Source organism: Euwallacea similis, chromosome 19, assembly GCF_039881205.1.
Source record: "Euwallacea similis isolate ESF13 chromosome 19, ESF131.1, whole genome shotgun sequence".
NCBI lineage: Eukaryota > Metazoa > Arthropoda > Insecta > Coleoptera > Curculionidae > Euwallacea > Euwallacea similis.
The window spans coordinates 3,216,650-3,236,416 of record NC_089627.1 but is presented as its reverse complement, the minus strand read 5'-3'; the positions used below and the strand labels follow the sequence as shown (position 1 = coordinate 3,236,416).

General features: G+C 33.8%; 1 protein-coding gene across 1 annotated transcript in view; it reads left to right on the top strand.

Moving 5' to 3' along the window:
* Nucleotides 1-19,767, top strand: part of AdamTS-A (ADAM metallopeptidase with thrombospondin type 1 motif A) — a 92,988-nt gene that overhangs the window by 15,961 nt on the left and 57,260 nt on the right. Inside the window, exons 2-3 of the mRNA XM_066399621.1 lie at nucleotides 1,876-2,051; nucleotides 3,342-3,616. Of these exons, the coding sequence (XP_066255718.1) occupies nucleotides 3,361-3,616 (256 nt within the window). The 5' untranslated portion in view covers nucleotides 1,876-2,051; nucleotides 3,342-3,360. The remainder of the gene's footprint in view (nucleotides 1-1,875; nucleotides 2,052-3,341; nucleotides 3,617-19,767) is intronic.

The following is a 19,767-nucleotide window of genomic DNA, read 5'->3' as shown; positions in this document are numbered from 1 at the left end:
ATGAACATGAAGATAAATTCAATAAGCAAACTACCCTTCAGATCTTATGATAAAATCTGCGAAGGTGAAAGTCTAGACAAACACCTGGAATTTTTTTTATTGTCTGTAAGTTAAAATAATGCTCGTCCCAGAATTTTTCCAGCACAACTATGCATAAGATAAATTGTGTACACAGTAGGATAATAATCTATCTTTTTATGGTAAAATATTTACTTCAATGGTTTTACTCATAATTTCAACTCAAGGCTACTTTTCTGGTTTTCTTTTTAATCTTCTAAAAATCTAGTGTGTACATCTAAATAAGTTTAAAATGAGGTAACTTCAACCTCATACTCCCACCTCCTTTGCTCATCAAATTGGTCTACAACCCCTAGCTGCTAGGGACGATTTTAAGTGGCAATCATACAGAGTTCTGGAATTCCTTTAAATCTCTACTCATAAACCTGGAAAGCCAGAAATAATTAACTCAAGAAATCTATAAATCTGAATTAAGGTGACGCAAGAAGTACTCAATTCACCTGATTCAAAATCCTTAGATCCCATTGGTAATTGAACGACAAACCTTAGAAATCCGAGTGAAACTGAGTCAGGAAAGGCTTCAGCCACCTGGATTAATTTATTTGCCCCTCTTTTTATAAACTCTAGAGTTGGACAATCAGAATTAAGAATTCCATAATTTAATTCAGGAAGGCGCATGGCTTGGCTTGAACCTGAACTTCCCCAAACTCATCCGAACTAATCCGAACATAAAATTTTAGAAACCTGAATAATCCAAGAAATGCTATTAAAGTAACTGCCCAAACCCCATTTGTTGGCATTTGATCCGAAATAGCACCCCATAGGTTTGAGGTTCGATAAACCTATTCACGTTGCTAAAAGTTTATTTTTAGTGGTTTCTATTTGGCCCAGTTTTATTCAATTTCCAGTTTATTGTTCTTCAAATAACAATAATGATTATTAGCTTTATCGAAGTTTCAATTTTACGAGCCTTCCGATGCTAATTTTATAAGGCAAATTTAGCAGATAAGCTTCAGTCAGCGACTTTGCACCAGCGTCAGCGATGACGGTGGGAACCTTAAAGATATGATGGTTATCACGTCCTCCGAATGATTATGTAAAAACGGCAGCGCCACTGGCTGATTTGGGTTCGGTGTCTGAATTCTTGAAATCCCGATTTGATTTCGATTGTCGTTTTATCAAGTTTAATTGCTTTATTAATTAACTTTTGGCAACATTCGGCACCCCAGACATTTGGAGATCTTTGCAGACAACAAAGCTCTTTGCGAAGATCTCAGGATGTATTTGCCGACTTTCTATTTAAAGGTACAATTAAAAATACAAATTTAAATTTGATAAAATTCCAATGGAAACCTAATCTAGATATGAAAGCTGGTACTGGTTCATTCACCCAAAAACGGTCATGAACTTGCTTTAGTTATTCAACTAATATAAATTTGTTTATGCGAGGCAAATTTCAGAATTTATTTAGGTTGAAAATTAAAACCAATATTTGCACTCTCTGTATATAAGCTATTTATCATATGATGTACATGGACTGAAGTGGAGGACTTCGTGAAAGGTACAAATTGCACACTAATTTTTAGTAGCAATTAAGAGATTATTTCAAATGAGTAATCCAGAGCTGATTTAATAGTGATTTATGGTCGCTTAAAGAATGAACACAGCTCAATAATTAAATCACTAAATCCTATTATTTTTCAATAAATTAATCTCCTTTAATGTTTTTGGAGCGATAGGATGAAAGGTAAATTGGCGGCTCTGAAGTAGCTTCACTGCACGGATTAATTTGGCAGTTAAATTGGATCTAACCCGATTTTAGGCCTCTCAGCAAAAGCTAAAATGCCTTTTTTTCAGATTTATTGGCTCGGACAAATCCCTTCACGTTGAGCTGCTGCCCCTCATCAAGTGAAAGCGAATAATGTTCTTGGATTTGAGCTCTTTTCCTAGTGACAAGAACATCAAAATAAGAACTTTAAGACTGTGTATTTTGTTAGTGGTGAAACATTCGTTATAGTGGAAGAAATCTGAAGGTAAGAGAGATCTTCTACATGCATGTAATAACACAATAATTGATTATACTATTGACACTATCAAGTTATTAATAAATGGTATAATATTTGATTAGTAAAGTAGGTTAAGGTTTCTTAAGATTATTGTTGCCATTTCATTTATCATCGCTCCCATGATTTTATTAAAAGACACTTCTTTCGATAAGAAAAAGGAAGAGAAAGAAATTCTTAGGAATTCATAAGCAATCACGAGAAAAACATCATACTTTGTCTACATTTACATGCTTAATACCCTCTTGGATATGTATATGTTGACTAACACAGTACTGCCCTTGTCTCCAAGACAAAATGCCGAAATATTATCCACATTATCTCTTAATGCCCTATTGTTCGGCTTAAATAAGCTACATGGCTTTAAGCCCCCCCACATGCATTGCAACAATGTAAAGTTAAGCGTGACATGATACATAGTGTTCCATTGAAATAGTATTTTTGGCTTAGCTGGGCATGCAGAAAGTCTTGAAAAAAATGTCGTATTTCCTACGAACTTTGATTTGAGGGTTAAGATTCTTGTAAGTGTAGTTCGAGGCATCTTTATTTAGAAACCCTTTCCCAATGTCAATAGTGAGAATGCTTGTGATCACATATCTCGGAAATTAAAGATTTCACAACGCCGCTCGTTATTTTGTGCTTCTTCATGTTCATTTTTGTCAAATGAGCTTCAAGCTCCTTTAACATTTAACGCGAATGTTGTCAAGGGAACTATTATTATAAGAGGAGAATTTTTTCTAATTTTTTTTATTGAAAGTAATCTTAAATACGCCAAACTAGTGTCCGTTCTTTCCAGTCCATTATTTTCAAATTCACAGCCTATCTGCAGTAAATAAAAAATACTTATAAGAAAAAAATGGTGATAATTTTGTCCAGCAGTCCATAACTTTCTTGCTATCAGAGATATTGAAATAAATTTTAAAAAATTAGACGTTACAACAATTCTTAAGGGGCTTTAAAATTTAGGAAAAAAGTGGCATGTTTAGCTCATTCAGTATGCAGTGATAGTGGACTTGCACAAAAAATCTAAAGATATGATGTGATTCATAAAGAATGCACATATGATTTAATACAAAAATCACTAAATTCGGACAATAGATTTAGAAGTTATTTACTATCAAATTTGTGGCATATTTTTAGGGATGCGACCATTTTGTGAGAGTGTGTGAGATTACCATTCGTATGTTTATATTGTATTTACACATATATCGACTCACCTCAGCTTCTTCAATGTTAACTAATCTTCAAACTCACTTTTAGCGTCTTATACGTGTCCGTCATGTCCAGAAGACGCTGTACGTCAGCAGTCGCCCTAGGTGCCATAATCTTCTTGTGCGCAGTCGTCGCCACCGTCTGGATACAATTCAGTCAAGGCGCTTTCGCCAGACGTCAGCGTCTCGACGGTTTTGACAACGAAACGGATGACATGGACTTCGGTCGTCCCATTAGAACAACAACCACCATTTACACCTCTTATTACCAAACATCGAAGATCCAAGAAATTGAAGACGAGAGGAGTGCCAATAAGCAGAAAGGTGAGTCGTTGTTCTGGCAATTAAAACGATAATTTGAATTTACTGCTCATTTGCATTCATGGGCACTTGCTACATGGAAAAAATTATTTGATGTGATAATGATGACCGCTTGGGGGATTCAAAATGAGTCAACCATTCATTAAAAATTTATTTACATGGACGAATGAAATGTAACCGAATAAGCTTATCGAGAACTAAACAGAAGTCGCGCAGACAAAGTCACGGTAATAAATGGATAGGAAAATGAAGAAGAATTAACAGGCGTCCGCTCTAATATGAGCTACTAATTATTGCTGTAATTTAAGACTGTGTGTTGGCAAAATTTCTCACTACTTAGGGATAATGTATTGTCAATTATGCACCTTTTGACCCCAGTGACCCAACCACACTACCTGCGTGAAAGAACGGGAAGTATAGTGGAACGGGTTATTGGAGTTTGGAAAAGGAGTTTTGCTCGCTAAATTGGACTGCTATGATCTATGCAACAGCTGTACGTTACAATATTGCTGTAGGCTTGAGAGATAATTTGGAAGACAATAACGATGATGCTCCGGGCTACGATGATTGGGTTGATGATGATTGATTGATCAGTGATCGATGAATTGATGTGGTAAATCAACCAACTGTTAGATTAGCATTTAAAAGGGATTGGAAAGATAAAAAGGATTCGTATTTCGTGAATAACTTAATGCAATATGGACTTTTTAAACGTGAAAACGTAATGAGAAAATAGTTTTACCATGGAAAATCTTAAATAGAAATCCAAAGGCACTTCTAAGACCATTTTGAAAGTAGACCTGTTCCAGCCGAATCACGTTTAAATAGATTTTTTAGCGAAAATATTAGAAATCAATTCCGCCTAATTCTTCCTTCCAACTAGTGAAGTGGTTCGGATTTATAAAAGCAAATCAAAACATTTAACAACTTTATTTGTAATTCAAACACATTGATATGACTCAAACTCTAAATCGGCATCTATCTATTTCTGTGTTTTTTTGCGAATGAAATCAACGGATCTGGACCGATCTAAATTTAAACGATTGCCATTTCGTCATTGGATTAGCATCAAACGAAAGACAACTCCAAGCCGTGCATGCACCCACTTGTTTTGTGTTTTGTATCAAAACAAATCAATGGCTGGATTACTAGGCGATTACATTAACAGTTTCGCTTTAATGATACTAGAAAACAAAGGATTATGTATCGGCGTTGAGATTCAGCTTTTAAAGTAACAACAAGGCCTGTATTTGGTAAATGTCTTAACCCATCGACGTTTGAGCTTTAAAAGTTAACTAACGATATGTCTATGTTGGTCTATTATAGAGTTAATAATAAACTTTCACCTTGAGGTACGTTAATATTATAATGCATCTACCGTTAGGTTTGCTGACATAACAGCTTAACAGCGCTAATGGGTCGGAAAATAAGCTTGTCACAAAGTCATCCGTTTGGAAGTGGATAATGACATGTAACTTGATATGTCTGCATTAGAAATATCTTCCTGCTCTATGTAGGACGGCTAAAATGTTACTGGTGCCATTAAACCGATACTTCATTGCCATTTTGGGGTGACAATTTCAACTCAGCATAACTATCATGCAGATTGCAATGCCCACTCGCTGAGTGATACCTCATATTGGCATTTGAAGTTATATTGCAAGTCACGAGACTCAATTTAACTTGTTCATTGCGATAAAAAAAATAAGAACGAGTACTGCCTCCCTTCAAAGTGGATTTTTTTGGATCGTCCAGGAAATGCAAGGTAATTGACCTCTTGGAAGGGTCTTGATTCTCGGGAAGTCTCGCGTTTCTACAGGGTGTTAGGTAAGTATGTAGACTCATTTTCGTTTTTTAATCTTTGAAGAATTTTAAGATAAAAAGTTCATATCAACGTGAGTTCTCAACGGCTCGGTTCTCGAGAGATCGAGAGGTAGTCGCATTGAAATTTTAATTTTGTTTTTGATTGTATTTTTGGACAATGACGCTGCATTCCAACGAAATTTTGCATACCAAGAAAGATAATGATGGGAAGCTTAAATATTTGCTCAATTTTTGTTTACCGATAGAGGGCGCCGCATACTGTGACACGCCTGAATTTAAATAGCCGTGACTTTTTAGTAGCTCATAGCTTGCCACTACGAAGCAAACGGGTCTGAACTTTTACTCTCACAGCAACAAAATATACTCTTTAATTTACCGTTAGAGTGACACAGGCCAAGAAAATAATAGATGCAAAGCAAGAACCTTTTAGAAAGAATGCACATTTTTCCATTTCCAGCAAAATTACCAAATTAGTTGTTAGTGGATTCTAGAAACGTGGCAGTAGTTGAGAAAGCCTGAATTTTTTAATGTAAAATTTTGAATAGTAAATTGTGGGTTTTTTTAAAAATGGTCCAATTTACCAACACGTCCACAACGTCTACGGAATAGCTCAAAGCAATGCTCAAACTGCAAGACGAACGTATCTAGCGTGATTTTTCCATCAATAATCCCCAAATGTCCAAACTTGTATTAATGTTCATACAAGACTCTGTGAAGTTTCAAGAAGACAACACGTACTATGCCAGGAAGGTCTACAATAATTCATTTGCATGGCCTCCCAGTTCACCCGATATGAATCCTACAGTTTATTTTTTGTGGAATTATTTGAAGTCGCTAGCTTATGGATAAGGGATTTTTTTCCAAAATGTACTTTGCACTTTTGAAAAAAAGTTCTACAGTGAAACCTACATAAAAGCGGATCCCCACGGGAAATCGTAAATTGTTCGTTATAGTATATGTAGTGTCCGTCATATAGAGGTTCGTGCGTGTAAATCATTGAAAAAGCAGGCAACCAAGATGCCCTTAAATATGCATAATATATCAAAAAAATTGCATATATTTTTTGCCACGACATGCCTACGTTATTCTGGCAAATAAAACATAAAACAATAACAGCATACCTATCTGAATTTAATCTTCCTATAATACACATTGGAAGTGACCAATTTTTGTTTTCCGCCTCAATTGTCTTACTATTATATTACTGAATGCCAAAGATTTCATGTAACAGCAGTTATCTCAAAACCTCATAAAGATAAAAAAATGAAATCAATACAGAAGTTATACGATGAAAGTAGAGGTACAGACTTGATATACTATGTATGTATGGATATGGAACTCCCAAAATGTAAAAATATACAGGAGGGATCATTTAAAATAAAAAAGTTGAATCTTAATTCATTTTTTTAAGCCACCTAGTATATTAAAATTTATATCTAGCCTATACCTTTGCCTCTATTTTTCGCCTCTATCTTATTCCATCAACTCCCGAATATTTTTCTCAGCTTCTTTTATACGCATTTCCCAAGATTAAGCTGCTTAGCTTTTTCTCGCTTCTAGATCTGGCAATTATTATTCTTTACACCAAATAAATATAAGCATTATAAGAATAATTCGTGGGAACACCCACAACGAATGACGTTCAGGTAACTTCATTCTAATATAACTATTATTTTAAGACGATTCTGCTTAATGAGTCGTACCCATATACAGGGTCGGAACGTACCATTTAATAAAAGTGGCGCTAACCATAAGTTTGCGGACATAGGCGTAGCGACCTTCAGGTATTAATCACAATTTGAAAATTTGAATTTAATTAGATTGCGGCTAATGATATCAGCTACAGATTTCCTGCCATTCAGAGAAATTTTAGAAACATATTCTGTACTTGCTAATAAATTTTTACTTAATTTTTGAATCTAAATGGGGCAAACTGGGATGTGACTTACCTGTTTCCATTCCCACAATAAATATGCATTCTGCCTGCATTAAGGCCGGCCATTGCATAACAGTCATATACTTTTTTTGTTATTTACTCAGCCTTTTCTTTATGGGACAATAAACAGTAAAGATCTAATAAAATCATAAATCTTAACTCGATCCTTTCTCATTCAGGTACCGTAAGCCGTAATAATAATTATCTTGATTATCCATTAAGCAAGCAGCATCCACGAGATCATTTGCATATTTGCAATAAAAGAATATGGATAATGGTCGTCGCTAATACTTCGTAGCAAGAAAAATGACCTGAAATTTGATATCAACCAGGAAACGGGGAATTGGCTGAGAAGAAAGCAAATTTGAAATTTTCAATGTGAATGTGCTATATTTGATTTTTGGCACTGTCATGGGCATCTCTATGCTATTCTATTTTTGCTTTGTGTGGGTGAAAACATTGTACCCATGAATATTTATAGATCTGAGGATTCACGGTTTATTTGTATTCGTTTATTCCTTAAAAATGGTCTACATTTAGCGACAGCCTTCGAGGAACGGAAATATAAGGAAAACAGCCTCCCATCAATCTTATTTCAACTTCAACACGATCGAAAGAAATCAAAGCAACATTTCTACGAACGGATTCGATTAATGATAATCTCTTTGCTTCAAAACTGCCATGTCGGCACGCGCGTCTTCCTGATTTAGCTCTCATTGACCCAGTGCCAGTGATAATGACCCAGACGTTGGCTGGGGGAAGTCATTAACTCTTTAAATCTCATTATTTCATGTTTCTGCACCTCTTTTGTTTGTCTATGCACCGTGGGAATGTTGCTTTATATTTAGAAGCTGATAGTTTTATTTATTAGTGTTTTGACGATTCGATTATTAGTAAAATATCAGAATTGTGCACCATGTAGCCGGAGTACACAATTCACGTAATTTGAAATTAGTTGCGGCAGTATGAAACTTTCACCAGTATGGGGAACTTAAATGAACCCAAAGCCTTTCAGTTTCACAGGATTACTAATCATGGAATTCCATGTATTATTGCAAAGTTGACCTTGCCAAAGACGTTTGAGCACCATTGGCGAATATATTCATAATAAAGTGAACGTGTTTTTTAAAAAAGATGATTTATTGTCGTGTCCAACGAGACCATTTTACAAATTGACCTCTCCGACTGAAATTGGCAAAGGCGATCGAACAATTTGTCGAGAATTTGCTGGTCAGACGATCGGTTAGACGAACAATGTTAATGAACCCATTAAAAATGTAATTACTTTCGCCGGTTAAGGGCGTCATTACGCTATTGACGTCGATCATTTGGTTGACTTATTGTTAATAACTTCCTTGAGAATGCATTTATGTATTATTTATATTATGTAGTTAGTTCGTATGCACCGAATCCATGTGTAACCTGAACTAAATTCATGATCGAACCGAAAAGCTGGAGCTTTCTATACATGATATATTGATATGTCATTAACAATAGTTGATGCTAATTCATCCTTAATTGATCATGATTTATCATCATGACATATCATTCATCTAAAACATTTTAAGGGAATCTGGATTGTCTGCAAAATTCTTCAACATTCAATTTTGCATTTGTCCAGGAAAAGAAAGATTTTTATATTAATGTTCAACAGAAAATTGATGATTTCTTTGCCACTGTTATGTTATTTAAATATGCAGAAATATTTTTTCTCAAATTGTCGACACGAACACGGTCAAACTCAGTAAGTTTTTGAGCAATAAAAAGTGCATTTATACCTTTATTTAAATACCTAAACTCGATTTTTTTATACATACTCGTAAATATATTATTAGAAACCCAGAGTACCGTGCTGCCGAGAATAGGATTTTCTCCCGACACGATCACTCAGATAATTCTTAGTTCTTATTTAAAGGTGATTTTTATGCCAACGTCAATAGATTAGAAAGATGAATCAAAGTTAATCATAATTTACAATTTTCTTATTCAAATTTAATTGGAGAAAGGACGATGATGAAGCAAACGCACTTTCGCATTTGCAGAGTGCTTACAGGTGATTTTACTGCCACTCAAACACTTTTTTTATTCATTTATTCCGCATTAAATTAATTCTTTGCTTGATTATTCAAATTTCTGCTTTATTTTGTGGCTATTTATGTTAAATTTAATTCTCTAGCTACCTGCAACAATCAATTGCAGCAAATGGAATGGCCTCAAAGCAAACTTGCTTGCATATTTCAATTTTTTTATCTTGTTATTTACTCCACATTTATTGTACCTATTTCTGCATAAACACTAAATATTTCAAACTTACATTAAAGCTCATTTTTCTCTCCCCCCCCCTTCCCCAATAGAATAACAGACAACCAGAGTAAAATTTAACGGAATTGCACATGAGAATGTGATAATTAGAATTTATTTAAAATTGTTACCAACACAATTATCGATTACCACATAAAAATTATAAAAAAACTTGCAAAACTGTGCAAACAAACCGTGGATTGCGAATCTATAAACATTCATGGCTACAATATTCATACCCACACGTGACGAAAATAGCGTATAAATTGTCCACTGTCCGTGAATATGTGTAAAAGTTAAATAACAACAACAGTGACTCTTCTTTTTCATTCTCTCCTCCGCCTCTTTCTGAAGAAATTCCGATTCTTAAATGGGATAGGATGTTAAAACGTCTGAGGCTACCTGCATAACTCTTGATGGGAAAAAATTTCTAACGTCTATGTCACGAAGAAATAGCACTCAAGTTTTCTCCCACAATTTCTAACCCAAACAGCAGTTTCAGAACATTTCTGTGATCTTCTAATATTTTTTGTGCGTGTGTATGAACACCGTGAACGACTTGTAATTATTTATAGTATATCTATGCATTTTCACTGAACAAAATCTGAACTACACATGTTGGAAAGAGCCCTCATTCTGTACTTTTCGTATAATATTGTCACATTTCCTGAAACATTTTCTTTAATTAACCACACCGAATGTGTCCTCCTTTCCTACATTCAGAGCAGCGAGGACACTTAAATTGGGATTGTGCACTATGAAGTTATGTATAAATGTCTTTTGTAAACATTTTGCATGACTTCATTTGTTTTCCCAGGCTATGTAACACACACTGAACAATTATATATAATAAGATTTTTTGCAGAAATTTAACAATCTATTTTTTAGCTACAACATTATCCGCGCATCTACCTGATTTAGTTCTCATTGACCCAGTGCCAGTGATAATGACCCAGACATTGAAGGAAGCGTGTTAATGACACTGACTTTCTTAAACTACAAATGGGACTTTTTTACTTCACCATCTTTCGGCACCACTTGTTTGCTTTTCTGTCGTGAGAATTCTTTTTTTAATAAATTGGGAGTTCATGTCTGGCTTTCTGACGGATTTGGTGATACGAGCGGTCTAGTGTGCACCTAAAGGCGTCCATATTTGGGAGTTGGTGAAAACAATGACCTGGTAGTCCATAAAGCAATACGACTAGACCGCGTCTTTATATGGCCTTCACTTTTGGTTTTATTCGTCCCAAACATGGTATTACGCGATCTGCTTTTCCGGTTGAATGGACTGTTTTTAAGTATCAGATATGCCCTATTGCCACAAGCGATAAAGATATCAAAAGGCATTTAGAATCATCTTGATACGTCCACAATGCAAATCCCCAGAGATCGACATTAGCATACATGTTGCAGCCTCCGGTGTGGCCATTATAAAGGCAAATTTATCCGCCAAGATATGGAAATGTCACCTGGAATTCAATAAACCAAAAAAACTCGATCCGTTTAAGGCTTTAATAATTTTTAAACGGATTATCGTAAGTTTACTCGGTCTTGGGACCACCTTGTGTTCAAGCAAAAAGCATGAATTATTCGTATATGTGTGTGTTACATATAAGATTAGCATCGGATATTTTTTCGGGCCGCTTTTAATATGGCTGATGACCCAATTTGGATGGAACATCTGGCAAAAGCAGAGTGGTGTTATTAATAAAGTTGTTAAAAAGACGTGCAACTTAGTAAGTGCGAAATTAATCAGATTTTTTGTTCGGCGCAAAGAAGGCAGATGAACTCGAATGAGGAAGATAATGTTGTTAAAGTCCTTATAAACGTAAGTTTATAAGAACATATTTGGAATAATTAAATTTTATATTTTTTTGGAATGAGAGAATATTATAGATTTCGAGAATTTTGTAATTTTTCATTATTTTTGTGGTTCTTGGAGGTCGGAATTAATATTCTGCGTGCTCAAACTCTAAATATTTCTGCGTTTCTACGAGTTCGAGAGAATTTATCAGATTTTCTAAGAAAATTTGTTCTGAGAGTCTGTCCCAAACTGCACTGCATATTGCAAGTTCATTTAACTTTATTCCAGTTTGAATTTGAAGAATTTCGACCCTCCCTGACGAACCGATAGGTTTCCACATTCCACATCTTTTGTAAACGTAAATTCTAAAATATTTTAGAGTTCAAATGTGAAATGAAGCGCAAAAATACTTCGTTCTATCTTTCGATGGGTGTCAGTTTTTCATGGTTTTTTAATTCATCATTATTTGTAATGCCATGAAGTTTGAATGCAAAATTTTGACAGATTTTAGAGATTTTGTGAGTTTGAATTTCTCGTTATATTTTTGTATTTTTAGATCATTTTCTTTCTGAAATCGTGATTAAAATGAAATACTAGCCTATTCCGGTGAACTTTCTTTCATTTTCACCCGGTATTTTACATTGATTTATTTTCAATATTTTGTAAAGGACGCACCTAAAATAACTGTACAGAGTGCTTCTTAACATATAATGCAATTTTGAGGAAACGTATGTCCGAAATCGCTTCATTTACAAAATAGAGGTTGTTAAAAAACCATTCCTGGTGTCTTCGAACGAGGTCTACAGTTATATACAGAATCATTTTAAAATATTTTTGTAGATTTTGAACATTTAATTTCATTTTATCATTTTATTTGAACTTTACTTTTTTGGACTTGTATTAAGTTGAAGCACTGATCCGTAAGAGTTTCAATTTTAATTTTAAACTGAAAAACAACATAAGATATTAAAAAATATCAAAGATATCAGGGACAAAAAAAATTAATTATTGAGTCGTTGAATTGTTTAAAAGTTGCGTTGATTTATTGAAAATAACTACGAAATATTGCCAAAATTCACTGTACAATTCCCACAGGCGAACCCCGTGAGCTCACTTTTGAAGTATCTGGATGAGCTCTGAAATTCTCATACTACTTCCTAGAAATGTAGAACAAATGGGCCTATCTTAAGCACCATGTGCTGTAAAGGTATCTTTTCTTGTGGAAGATCTTCCGACCGTTTTCTCCTTCATAAGGCGTGCGGAGGGGCTCACATGGAGTGAAGAAGGGCGGAGTGGGGAGCGAACAGGCCCCTAGGTGTCTAATTGAGGGTCTTCAGCACACCCGCTTTATTCCTATTTTTTCTTCAGGCAATAACTATTTAATTTCCTTAAATTCTATGGTGTCATCCTTAGCAGGGTTCAAATTTTTAATGTATATTACATGCACATGTCCACATTATTATAACTATAAAACCGACCTATAAAACCGTCGGCCTTGGTGTCTTACATTTATTATCAGAATTTGCTATTCCGCCACGTGGATATAAAAAAACTAAAATTAATAAAGCCATAGAAAGCACTCACAAAATGAGTATAATTAATAGTTCAATTAATTGTCAAAAATACGATGGGGGCGTCATATACACACTACCAATTATTAGCGGTTTATGGTTCCCATAAGAGCCAATCCGAATCTGTCACGGCTTTAATAACGATTTCAATATAGCGCCAATAAATTTATTAAAATTGTGAATCATCGGATGGTCGTTAATTGAACTTTAATGAGCGGACCAATTTAAGTTTCGGTTTTGGAATGTCCAATATCAATTTATTTTAATTTTAATCTTTCTCTTATATCACTATACAGAGGGTTATTGAAACATAAAAAAGGTAGAGAATGAAAATGAGAATACCTGGAAATGAATTCGTTAATAGGTGCCATAAAATGGCTCAAAATTTATTAAATTTCGTTATTATTTAATTATTAAGTCCGGTGAGATAGACCAGCGATTTAGTTTTATAGAATTTTAAAGGATTTCTAATGTTCACACTCCGAACCTCATATTCTCAAAGTTGAAAAAACCGGAAAAAACCCTCAACAATGGAAAAACTAATTCTGTTCGTATAGCAGCTTTGAAACCAGACATATATGGACATAATGAGTGTTTTCCGTTAAAGCGGGGAGAGCCTTATTATGATTCTATCACTTGTGAATTGATTTTAATTGATTATTGATATAAATGCAACAGACAAGTTCAAGAGCAGTCTGTTGGCAAAAATAGAATAATTGATTTTAAAACACAAACGAACTATTAGTGGCTGTCCATCGGAATTGTTTTTAATTTCAAAAATTTCTATAATTAGAATGTGTATTTATTGCTTTATGGTTATCTAAGGTTTTCAATAGAAGTTCTTAATTCTTTATACGGAAATTAAGTAAAAATGTATTCAGAACCTACACCAGGTGTCTAGGCGAACCTTGGACATAGAAGATTAAATGGGAAATCGGTTTTTATTTTTTTGCACCTACACGGATTATCCAATGGAAAAAGTTTTACATGGAGGTCATAGTACTCAAGACCGACCATTATTTTGCAATTTTTTCAATCTTTTAATTAGAGCCGTTTTGGTTCAAAAAGTCTCAAAATTTAAACAATTCTGTATTAAATTTTAAATTTTCCGCGAAGATTCTGTCTAGTGAGTGAGATAAAAAATATAGGCCAAGTCTTTATGTTATCATCATAGATTAATAAAAAACTTGTTTTTTTGCTGTGGGAACGTGAAAGGAAATCACATGATAATTACCCTCAGGTTTTCCATTAATTTTTCAGTGAATTAACTGGTAAATAAGTTAAAAAATGAACAAAAAGAGAAAATTCATTTGACATGGGGTTTTTACCCTTATGTTCTTGGCAACTTTGTGTTTGTTTAATTCTGATCTTGATTCTGACCAATCGTGACCTCGAAGGGCTACGCGGATATTCAAATTGTTGAAATATTTGCGTTTTGAGCAAAAATTACTCTAACTAGGAGATTGAAAAAATAGCGGAATGATGACTGGTTTTGAGTATTATGATCTCCATGTAAAAGTTTTTCAATTGGATAATCCGTGCAGGTACAAAAAAATAAAAACTGATTTCCCGTGTTAATTTTTTCTGTCCTGAGTTTGCCTGGACACACAATATAATATTAATTGAGGCACATGCATATTTACGCCATGCATGAATTAAATGTAATTAATGAAAGGTCTAATTAAGAATTTCTTTCCAGATTTTTTAGAACCTTTAGCTTGAAAATAAGTCAGTTATTTTATTAAATTTTCATTTGTGTTACATGTTACTTCCGCATAATCACCGCTTTGATGGATTAATATGTCAACACTGAGACATGTAGTGCAAATATTTTACATTATGTTATCGTATAAAAAACATATTATATAAATGCAACGGCAAAAACTCAGAAATATTGCAATATATTCAACCCTATAATTTACAGTTAAATAAACATTACATATTTGTTAATAATTCTATTTCGAATTTCTTCTAAACTCGCATTCTTGCAGATAGCTGCAAGGTTAATAGAAGAATTTCCTTATTAGGAGAGGAACTTTAATTACCATTATTATACTGTATTATTTCGTCATTATGGCAATAGTCAGCGTTAACTTTTTTTCTTTTAAAGGTTAACTCAAAAACGGGCTTCACAGTGATTGCTTCGGATGTTTCTATTAAGAAAAATCAAAGTTAGAGGCGAATAGGTACTTATACCTACCTAATCAATATTTTTATACTAAAGGTCTAATCGTGTGTAATCGTCCAAACTATAAAGCTTCAGGTCAATCAGAAAATGCCTTCCTCCCCTTAAAGACTATGTCGATTCTATTTATTTTTGTTTTATTAGGTACTTAGTTTATTGAATAATTTTTCCGGTGTTAGTTTTAAAAGATTAATTTTATTATTGACTGTGGTGAATGACTGTGAAGAACGTTTTTTCTTCCTTTGCGGGATCAAACCCTCACTTGCCTCTTGCTGACATATGCTAATAAGTATAAATTCATGCAGTATGGAAAAAAAGAGGGGTTCTGGTAGATTTGACTTAGAATTTATCTATATATATGCTTAGGAGCATGGAATGCGTAGAACTCTCTGCGCAAGTAACGGAGAATTAATGTTCTTATGCAAAAAGAGTTACTTCATCAGTATAGACAATACATGGTTATTGTTTTTATCATGGACACACACACCTGTAAGATTGTAGTGATGATCTATTCTACATACATATACAGTGTGGAAGTTTTAGATGGAACAGTCCATATAACTAAGATGCCGAATATATGCGGCCAAAATCTTCGGACACGTTGATTTTTATTTTTTCTGGCGATTTTTTTAATGGTAAATTCATGTATACAGGGTAGTCCAAAAATCAGGTAGTACCACTAATTTTGTTTTTTCAAATGAAAACACCTATTTTTTATTTCATTTTTGAATTCTACGCAAAATTCTAAGTGTGTTTCATGTATCATGTCCTAAACCTAATTGCATCAAGTCTCAAGAAATTTACGATTGAACATATCAAAAAGTAACAATTTTGATTTCTTTGGTCTTGAAAAGAATCGATTTAACACAAAATAAAACAACAAACAACAATTAAATTTAATGCCCAAATTGAATCCCACCTACTTCTTAACAGTAAGCAAGACGATAAATGAACTCCTGTTTGATATTTTGAAGCATTGCTAGGGTAATTGTTCTTATTTTATTACAGGTTCTTTCTTTCAAGGCTTCGATAGTTGCTGATTGGTTAAAGTATACCTTACTCTTGAGATTATTCCATAGAAAGTAATCTAAAGGCATGAGGTCAGGTGATCGTGCCGGCCATTCAATTACCCCTCATCTCCCAATCTAGTGTTCAGGAAAAATGTTATTTAAATAAACCCAAACATCAACGTGGTAATGAGGGGGTGCTCCATCATGTTGAAACCATAAAGTATCACTGGGAACATCAGCATAATTCTCATTTGAATGTAGCTCAACAAGAGCAGCAACAAGATCTATGAGCAATTCTAAACACTTTTCACCTGTTAATATTCCGTCAATAAAATAGAGTCCTAATGTTCTATTGCCAACTATTCCGGCCCAAACATTTACCTTTTTTGGAAATTGAGTGTGGGCCTCCATAATGCAATGAGTCGCTATTGGGGCGCCCAGTAGCGACAGTTTTGTCTATTGATTGTACCGTAAAGTGTAAAGGTAGCTTCATCAGAAAAGATAATACGATTGACAATAGTAGCATCAGTATTGCACCTCTTCATCATGTTGGCACAGAATTCAACTCTACGATCAGGATAATCTGCATTTAACCCGTGGACCAACCCACTCGTTGTAATTTATATGGATGCCATGTATAAGTTTTCAAATATTTCAGAACAGAAGTGTGGCTGATGTCATTATTAACAGCCACTGCTCGCCAGGTACTAAGCGGACTTTCTTATAGCTGCAATAAAATGTTTAATTGCACTTTTTCGGGTACTTTAGGCCAGTGCTGTAAATTGTCTCTAACATGTTCCAGTTCAGAAAAATTATTTAAAATTTTAGAAACTGTAGAGTGCAGTAGAGGGTCATCATCTGGTTATTTATTGTTAAATAAAACACATACTTCTTCTCTTTTTCTCTTGATGTGTACGTTGTCTATCTTCACATTCTTTCATAATCAAAATTTCGATGTTTTTCTGTCAAATGCAATAATCAAAATGCTACAAATTTTGTAATAAATCAAAAGCAACGAAGAACACTACTTGACATAAACAAAAACTGAACAAAAATAAACAATAAAAAAAGACATGCAGATTCGCGCTTAAATAATTCCATGGCCTACTTGATCAGAAATTTTTTAGGACATACGGTAAATAAACAACGTCAACAATGTTTAATTGTAAATTTCTCGAGACATGTTAGGTTTAGGTATAGGACATGAAACACACTTAGAATTTTGCGTAGAATTCAAAAATGAAATAAAAAATAGGTGTTTCCATTTGAAAAAACAAAGTGGTGGTCGTACCTGATTTTTGGACCACTCTGTATACATGAATTTATCATTAAGAAAACCGCAAGAAAAAATAAAAATCGACGTGTCCGAAGATTTTGGCCGCATATGTTCGGCATCTTAGTTATATGGACTGTTCCATCCAAAACTTCCACACTATGTTATTCTAATCGCTACATCACAAAACTTGCTTGTTTTCCAAAAAGCTATGCTTGCTAACAGAGCCCTGAAAGTTACTGATTATGCTGGTACGCGGTATTTGAAAGGTATTTTTGCAATAGCAAAAAAACAGTAAATTATTCGATTCAATTTGCCAATGAGATATGAGTTAATCACATGATTAGATGATTTTTAGAATTTATCTACGCGTATCCTAAGAAATCAGCAAGGTCGATAGCGGTTCCCTCCAATTTTATCATATCAAAAGTAGTTCAAAGTTTTACCTCTATAGGAAGCCTTTAAAAGGTCTGTACAAAATTTTACAACAAATTTCTGAGGCGAAACATGACGATTTAACCTAGTTTACCTGAATCCAAAAGTGGACAGTTTTCAAAATACAGGACGTTAAAATAAAGATTAACAAAATGAAAAAAATTATTACTTCGTTTGTAATGCTATTATCTGAACAAAATGTCGCATCAGGGGCTTTTTAGGGATGAGAAGTCGGAAATCGTTTACAATGACGATGCACATTGTAGAGTGCCCTGTCAGTGCTAGGTGAAGTTTCTTTAAAAGGGCATAATTTTTTTATCACCCGATATAAAATATATTTATGACTAAATTTGTGTTTATCTACATGTTTTATGAAAAAAAATGTATCTTTGTACAAATCCCTATGGACATTATTTCTTGAGATATTTGAAGTTTAAAGTTCGTTGAACGTCTTGAAAATGAAAAGTACATATTTATTCTTACAGTTGAAACAAAAAAAAATCAAAACATTTAATTCATTTTTCATTCTTACCACTTTTAAAATATTCATGTTTTTATTTGGCTATACCAATTTTTTTAATTATTTATTTTGCTGTACTGTACGAATAAATATTGTATACTTTTAACTTATTTTTCAAGACATGCAGCGAACTTTAAACTTCAAATATCTCAAGAAGGAATATCCATAGGGACTTATACCAAGATACCAGTTTTTCATGAAATGTGTAGGAAAACATAAATTTAGTCATAAATAAATTTTATAGCGGGTGATAAAAAACGTATGTCTCTCTAAAGAGAGTTCACCTAGCGCTAACAGCACCCTCTATAATATGCATCGAAAATGTAAACGGATTTTGATTTATCATCCTTAAAAACCCCCAGATGCGACATTTTGTTCAGATAATAGCATTACAAAAGAAATAATTTTTTCCTTTTATTAATTTTCACTTTAAAGTCCCGTATTTTGAAAACCGTCTACTTTTGGAGTAAGGTAAACTGGGTTAAATCATCATGTTTTCGTCTCAGAAATCTATGGTAGAATTTTGTACAGACCTTTTAAATACACTTTGTATATTCCAAAAATTGGTGTTTAATGTTTATTCAAATTTAAACCTATTTTGGGTAAACCAATAATCGGCCATTCCTTTCAACTTCATACGCGTTCTAAAAAGTAGTAGAGTTCAAATCCGAAAATCATATTTTTACTTCATTATTGAAGCCCGTATATTCACGAAATTAGGTTAATAGCTAGTAGAGGCTAAGCTACCCAACATAAAATCATGGTCCTCTGCCTGGGATTATGATAACTGCTATCCGGAAAATCCTCCTAATGTTTTATAATCACAGGGACACTGCCACTTTGGGTGGCTAAGCCTCTTTTGAACTAAGATTTTTACTCCTACATAACCAAGTAAAATTGGAGCGAAATGCTCCAATTTTGTAGGATCTTATGCTCAAAAAATCTAAAGCAAATATAATAAATAAAAACAATAAAGTTTACAGCAGCTTCACTACGATCTGTAAAAATAAAGCAGTAACTTTCGAAATACATACACATATCAACACCAATCCAAATTAAGTTTTCAAGACTTTTTTTCCGGATAATTGTATAATAAAAACCATCTGTACCGATGCATCCGACTACCGAATTTCCTCTGCTAACATGTACAACATCTTTGTGCATGTTATTTTCACGACGACATTCCGCTTACAAACACACACTAAACGTGTACACATTCGAACAAGGAAGTAGCAGTTTTAACACTTTTATTTGAAATATTTATTACATACACTTTTAAGCACAACTACCACCTG